The sequence below is a fragment of the Octopus bimaculoides genome, chromosome 14 (assembly GCF_001194135.2).
Source record: "Octopus bimaculoides isolate UCB-OBI-ISO-001 chromosome 14, ASM119413v2, whole genome shotgun sequence".
Taxonomy (NCBI): Eukaryota; Metazoa; Mollusca; class Cephalopoda; order Octopoda; family Octopodidae; genus Octopus; species Octopus bimaculoides.
In genome coordinates this window covers 48,225,684-48,233,998 of record NC_068994.1, presented here as the reverse complement: position 1 = coordinate 48,233,998, position 8,315 = coordinate 48,225,684, and the positions used below count along the sequence as shown (strand labels likewise).

General features: G+C 36.6%; 1 protein-coding gene across 1 annotated transcript in view; it reads left to right on the top strand.

Moving 5' to 3' along the window:
- The first annotated feature begins 2,044 nt into the window (after positions 1-2,044).
- The window catches only part of LOC106876391 (uncharacterized), an 87,741-nt gene continuing 81,470 nt past the window's right edge, over positions 2,045-8,315 (top strand). The window contains exon 1 of the mRNA XM_014924908.2: positions 2,045-7,852. Coding sequence (XP_014780394.1) covers positions 7,106-7,852 — 747 coding nt within the window. The 5' untranslated portion in view covers positions 2,045-7,105. The remainder of the gene's footprint in view (positions 7,853-8,315) is intronic.

Sequence of the window (8,315 nt, the reverse complement as noted above, 5' to 3'; positions counted from 1 at the left end):
TAATCCCTTTGTTTGTCCCCTCTGTTTAGCTCCTTGTGGGCAATAAAGAAAGAAATAAGAAGCTTGTTTTTCAACCACATGGTTCCGGGTTCAGTCCCACTACCTGGCAACTTGGGCACGTGTCTTCTACTATAGCTTCGGGCCGACCAAAGCCTTGTTAGTGGATTTGGTAGAGGGGGGGATATATATGTGTGTGTGTGTGTGTGTGTGTGTGCGGTGGGGATCCAGGATTTTTTGGGGGTGTTGCCCAAAAGTTTCGCAAAAAAATACTCTTTTAGGTGGGAATCGCAATTCGTAACAAATGGACACATTCGTATGTATTCTAACTTTGTTGTAGCAGACCATATGCATAAGAAACAATAATGCTGCGACAACTGGTGGAAATAAAATAACGGCTGGAAAGGGTGTTGTCCGGGCAACTAAGGAAACACCCTGCATATATACATATATATATACACACACACACACATATCACATGATCGACCAGACTATCGGATGTTGTTATACATCGTTGGTCACAATGCATTTTAAGGCGAACAAGCCAACATTCTACACTGATAGGAAAGTTAGTCCGTTGCAGGGTTATCCATTTACAGCCGAATAGACTGGAGCAACGCGAAATGAAGTGTTTTGTTCAAGAATACAATGCACCAGCCAGTCCGGAAATCGAACCTGCGATATAGCGATCGTGAGTGCAACACCCTAGCCACTACGTTTCTGTATGTATGTATGCATGCATGGCAGAGTGGTTAAGAAGCTTGCCTTCCCAACCATGTGGTTTCGCTTCCATTCCTACTGCACAGCACCTTGGGTAAGTGACTTCTAGCATAGCCAAGGGCCGACCAAACCCTGGTGAGTGGATCTGATAAACAGAAACTAGAAAACTACGGTGTATGTGTGTGTGCGCGCCTATGCTTTGGTTGCAGACCGAACATCATCGTGAAAAACACGCCTGGCCATGGGGAAATATTACCTTACCCGGAAACAGTTGTGGACATCCGGCCGTATAAAATCTGCTTCAACCAAATTCCGTCTGACCCATGCAAGCATGGAAAAGTAGACGTTAGACGACGATGATTTTATATAAACGTAAACGAGCAAGACAAATGAAAAGATGGGATCTACATCTAGCATAATGGATGTCCACTTAGTGGTCATCCCTCTTATATGTATGTAATATAATTTTTCTGAATCTTCAGATTTTTCAATATGCTACGCCACTCGTTTTAAATTGCTATTAATCAAATTAATATTCAATTTTTCACCTTTTATATATATATATATATGTATAAAGCACGTGTTCTAAGTTTCGCCTACACACACGTATAAGGTATGGGGGAAGTGAAAGAGGTGCGACTGTGCGGTAAAAAGCTTGCTTCCCAACCACATGGTTCCGGGTTCAGTCCTACTGCGTGACACCTTGGGCAAGTGTCTTCTACTACAGCCTCGAGTCGACCAAAGCCTTGTGAGTGGATACATATATGTGTGTGTGTGTGTGTGTGTGCGTGTGTGTGTATGTATTTGTGTGTCTGTCTTTGTCACCCCACCGTCGCTTGACAACCGCTGTTGGTGTGTTTACGTCCCCGCAACTTAGCGGCTCGGCCAGAGAACGATAGAATAAGTATTAGGCTTACAAAGAATAAGTCCTGGGGTCGATTTGTTCGACTAAAGGCGGTGCTCCAGCATGGCCGCAGTCAAATGACTGAAACAAAAGAATAAAAGAATATATATATGAGTGTGCGTGTCTGTGTGTATTCTCTCATCATCGCTTGACAACCGGTGTTGGTGTGTTTATGTCCCCGTATCTATAACGGTTCGGCAAAAACTACCGATAGAATAAGTACTAGGCTTAAAAAATAAGTCCTGGGGTCGATTTGTGACTAAAACCCTTCAGAGCGGTGCTGCAGCATGGCTGCAGTCAAATGTCTGAAGCATGTAAAAGAATGTATGTGTGTGTGTGTGTGTGTGCGCGCGCGCCTATTAACAGTGATCAGAAAGAGTGAGAGGATGCGATAAAAGGACAGATAGAAAGCGTTTAACAATATTTTTAGTGCCCTGTTGGAGAAAAAGTGCGATAAGGAAACGGATAATAGCGATCCATCAGTTATTCCACCGTCAGCACTGAAAGAGAGTCTACTTGATCGCTCAACCTGCTAGAAATAGCAGCCAAATCTCCTTCATATCACCCCCACCAGATAGATTTAAAGAAAGGACATGGAATGATGTAGTCCTGGACAGAAACCTCTATAAGAAGATGGTCAGTACTGGAATGCATGTTATGCTAGTTTAGTCCGAATGTAAACTTTATTGAAATAAAGTTTATATTCGGACTAAACTATTATACATATTGTTTGTTTTATTTACCAATAAGAGAAGCTCTACGTAATCACTCAAATTGTTAGAAACAGCAGCCAAATCTCTCCCAAATTACATCCAACAGTTTTTAATACAAATGGCATAGTCACTACTGCAATACTATTGATGATAAGTCAACTCGATCAAGTCGAATTTGTAGCTAAACAACAATAGTACCTACAGCAGCGAAAAGGTGTAAGAGCGAGTGGATAAACCATTTAATTTGTCGCTTGGTAAACAACTACCACCAACACCACTACAAACATTATTATCATCAATATCAACAACAGCAATAATTTCGCCAACACCACTAAACGATTTGATCAGACACACACACACACAACTTTCAACAAGTGGCTAAATATATATTGCGCTGATCGCTTTTTCTCTCTCTCCCTCACACACACACACACATATATGATATTAATAATATTAATTATAATATATCCATTTTTCATAAAACATGTCACTAATACATATATTTACATAAATCTGAAAAAAGAACCCCAACCCAAAAACAACCATGCGATAGGCCATGGAAGTTGATAGCTCTCCACATAGTAATAGGGAAAAGGAAGAGCGTGGGAAAATGCGACAGTATTTCTCTCTCCTAAACTTTTAGTGTGAAGCAAAATAAAGCTGCTTGTCAGTGACATGGGTTTAAAGAGGCCACCCTTTTCACAGTGATTTATCTGGCTCTACACTACTTGTTCGACAGCACCTCTAACTACTGAGCCCTCACATTTTTACTCACAAACATTTCTCGCAGGCCTCTTTTTTTAATAATATATACTCAAATATGTGAGTATATAGAACTTCTTTTATACATTACGTTCGACTTGTATAGAACTTTTATACGTACACACACGCACACATATATATATATACACATTCAAATGAAAAACATATAGGTATTTATATTACATTGTACACTCATTTTCACAGCCGTACTTTTAGATTAGTATTGTACAGATCTACAGAGGAACATACAAATTTCGATTTTTATATATAAACATACATATATAACCCTTTATACATATATATACATAGGCATTTGTTTTTCTCTCCATAAATCTATCTATCTATACACACAAACATACACATATATCCTTTTGACACACACACAAATATATATATATTGTTTTATATATATATATATATATATATATAAAACAAGCCTTTAAATATGCTTACATTTAAATACATACACACACATTAATGTATACACATTCATAAATATATTTATATACAAGCATATAAGTCATGCATCGATGTACATTGAACACACGAGACTTGAGTCTAGTCTATTCATTTACATAAGTTACATTCTATAAACATATTTTTAAAGTTGACACATTAACAAGTGAGTACATTTTTACTTTTTCTTTTCTCATCCTCTTCGCTCTCGTTTTGTCTACTCGTTCGTTCGCACACATCGGAACTGTTGCACTTACATTGCTGTTAATAATTCATATGAGAAAGGTATGAATGCTAAAACACTTCATGCCTTACATAAAAAAAATCATAATTTAAACCCAGTTTAAAGGACTAAAATTGTACGTTGAAGAAATGACAACAAAATTCCACAAAGATTGTGCTCCCTGACGAGTTATCGATGTCCCAGGAAAGGATATTGAGCGATCGATAAAATACAATACCAGAATTAATTATATACACTGCCCTCAAGAAAAATGTTTGGTAGCTCCTTGGTCCAAAGAAGAACAATATTCTTTTTAACTTCGTGGCAAACCGAAATCACTGATTGTTTCAATTTCCAGGTGGTAACCTACCATTTCACTGACGTTACGAATACTCCTTGAAAACAGCATGAATGTCACACAGTCTCACTTCATCTTTTACGAACAAGTGCAAAACTTTGTGCCTTTCTAAAAACCTCATAAAGAACTTGGTAAACTGAGTCCCCAAATTGCATTTGAAAAGGCATGAAAGTGACAACATTCCATTTTCTCATCGTCTTTCGTTTAAAAATTTGAAGAGATCGTGTGTTTAGTGACTCCCACCCCAATCTATATTCATGTCATTTTTGGAACGAACGAATTGGTGAAATTCAGTTTCAATTCTCAGTTGGAACCACTTCACATCACTCACAGCCAACGAATACTCTCTCTCTCTCCCGACCTAACAACTAATATATCTCGGACATCTATTGGTAAAAAAAAAATTTTTTTTTTTTTTAAATGTAATGCAAGTCTGCGAGCTGGTTTCGATACCCAGTTGACGCTTCATCATTTCACTTGATTTCATTTACCTTAATCATCTGTGATAACGAATGAATGAATTAACATCACAACTTCCTTTTTTATTCACTAAAAGAAAATAAGCTGGAAACATGATATGACAATTATTATTACTTATTAAAACAATTGCATTGTTGTAAGCAGAGTTTTGGGGTTTGTTGCACTATATCCTCTCAGATATGTCTATTAACTTTGGTTAAGTCCTTAACTGATTATATATATATATATAAAATGCATTACGCGTGAGATGTGCCAGAAACGTCAAACATTTCGAAAAACTTTATTTAGAATAATGTATTGACTAATTAATGTACAGTATATTTCAGACAGAAAACGTTTTCTTGACTTGTATGTATAAATTTGCTTCAAGTGAGAAACTAGAGAGAAAGAAAAAGTAAACTAGGACATTTGCCCGACCTTATTTTACATACACAATAACATCTACACCCATTGATATAAACAAGTTCATTTAACATGGTATTATGTATAACAGCTTAAGACGTCCTAAGACTGACTAAACCTTCTGCTTCTCTGGCATTCCTTAATATTATCCCCCTTCTCTTCACACTTTAAAGCAGGACATTTTTAAAAAAAAGTCTTGTGACGGAGAAATATATATATATATATATATTTTTTATTTTTTTTATGTGTATGTGTGTCCGCCCTCGACGCGTCGTCTCTACGATCACATCAAATTTCGAGTAAATCAAACCAGTTCTCTTCGTTTCTGTCTCGAATACCCTTCAGAGAAAGGCATGATCACTTCAACTTCCCATTTTCTTTTTTTCGTATGACTCTGGAAGGCTTTTTGGTCGTCACTAGCCGTTTCATATCACTTGTCCTTCAATGCAATTTGGGAATGAAATGGACTTTTCCGAACATCTCATTTACCACATTTCTGTGTTATCTAGTCAAAGGAAACCAGTCTGTTAAAGGCGTGCAGGTTTCGATTCTCAATTGAAATCTAAGTTGCTACACAATGTTGAAGGAAAGTTTGAACATCATACAATCTTCTCCCCTTATAAATTTATAACTGTTTACTTAATATTTCTGTTATACACACACACACACACACACACACACACACACACACACACATATATATATATAAATTTTACATTTCTGGATTGGAATATTGATGCTCAATATTGTTCAGATCGAACCCTCAGTCATGTGAGATGTCACCCCTTACGTCAAGTTGCAAGAGCAGCAGCAGCTCGTTACAACGGCCATCCTCATTTGAAATTAACGTGTACTGTTTTTCTCCTTTACTCATACACACCTGTTGTATACCCATCATACAGGTAGTGCAAACGTTTTCAGGCACAAAAATCGGTTATATAAAATTTTAAAAAGAAAGGAAAAATAAAACCCTTTGAAAACTATGTTAACTTAAGAATTCATATAGAATTTAGGACAAGTGTTTACCTGAATTAAAAATTTGAAAGTAAACCTTAACAAAAATCACCTCACATCGTTACTGAGAGAGAGAGAGAAAGTAGCAATGAACCACTTTGTTTTTTAAGGAAAGTTTGTATTTTCTTCACTATTTGGAGTAGTATATTTCAAATTACTTATTGACAACTTATTAACATTCTTCCGACAAAACTTTTTAAATATTTTAAAGCAAACAAGTTAAAGGTTTATACACCCAGAGCATATATTATATATCTCAATTATCTTTTTTCTCGAAGAAACTAGCAATTATTGATATTATGTTACAATCTGGTTTGTTTTGGCAATGTTTGAGAGCCAGATATAATACCTGTTGACTTAGAAAAGTGAATCAAAGTAGAAGACAAGAAGATAATTTATCAACGTACTGGTTTGAAATATAAAAAAAAGATACAAAACAAAAAGTTTAATTTAGAAATTTTTGAAAAACATATCAGTTTTATGTATTCATTTAAAAGTGAAGAAAAAAGAACAGACAGCAATACCAAAATAGCTTGGCATTTTAAAACCTATTTCACATCCACTGGGATTAAGGAATTTTGATAATTTTAAAATCGAGTGGAATAAAAAAATAACAAACAAACCCTCAAACAAATAATAAAATTAATAATTCGTCAATAGCAGAAAATAAACAAAACATACTGAAAGGAACCCCCCTAACCTAGACATCTATCTTTTGTATATAGAACCGTCTCTTTGTTCCACACACATAAAAACTAACGAAAAGAGTAAATATATTTGGAATAATCTGGATAGTAAAATTGAAAGAAGCGAGATAGGAAGTTACTTTAAAAAAATCTGGACCTCGATAAAGCAGAAAAAGTGTAAAAAGTTTATATTATTAAACTAATGAAGTAGTAAAAAGTCACCAGAAGTGAAAAGATAGTTTGGTGTCGTTGGCAGTTTTTAAGGAATCCTCACGTGGTTTCTCGAAATGTGCGCTTCTCAGATTTTAAGGAAGCAGTAGATAGTCTGACAAAGTAAGGGCTGCTAAGCGCGGGCTCGTCTACTAGCAGACAGATTCTCAGACTGGTGAGATGGAGATTGGTTTAGGTGGCGGCAGGCTCTCAGCCCGCTGTCATAACAGCAGCAGCAGTAGTCACCACAACCAACAACAAAAGTCCCGTCGCCAAGTTCCTTCGACGACGGGAAGAGAACAGGGACAGCCTAACCCGAAGGAGGATTTTAACGGTTGCGTCGGTGACAGAAAGAAGAAAACTAAGACAGAGGAAGAAGGAGGTAGAAGTAATAGTAGTAGCAACAACAACAATCCGAGGCAGTGCACACAACCTACAGACGTGCGTGCACCCTCTCCTTCACTCAACCCGTTTCAGCCGCCGGCGCCGCTGCGTGATTCGTCTACGTACGGTTACCAGCCCGTCCTATGCAGGCCCTACGTTCGTTCAGCATCAGCCTCATCACCATCTATACCATCTTCTGTGAAACAACAACGGCAACAAAGATACTCCGTCATTAATACCACCGACAACAGTAATCACAACTACTACCACCACAGCTACAACCATCATCATCATCGCCACAGTACGGGTACTCTGTCTTCTGTGGAGTCTGGATCTCATACAATGACGACCAGCCTTGCCGACTGGGGTGGCGAACATGGTGGCAACGGCAACTCGGCTGGAAAAGTCTATATATTTCTCATTCTCGGAATTATCATTTTTATGTCGGGCATCATTATCGGCGGGTTTTACTTGAACATTCAGCAAATCACCACATCCTCAGATCTTACAGAAGTCCTACCCACCTACGTCAATGCCTTATCGGTAAGTTTTCCCTTTTTTCATCTCTTCTCTTCCTTCAACAATCTTATTTTAGTCACACTTCTCATTCATATCTATATATCTCCCTATCTATTTATTTAACTATCTAAGCATTTGACTATCTACGATGATAAACATCACAATTGAAACAAAGCAAGGCGCTCAAGTAAAGATAAAAATACTTCAATCCCATATATATATATATATGTGTGTGTGTGTGTGTGTATATATATATATATATGTGTATATGTATGTATATATATATGTGTATATGTATGTATATATATGTGTGTATATATATGTATATATATGTGTGTATATATATGTATATATATGTGTGTATATATATGTATATATATATATGTTTATATATATATATATATGTATGTGTGTGTGTATATATATATACATACACACCACATATATAGTGCATGTGTTTTTATTGGCTAAACTAGCAACATGACCA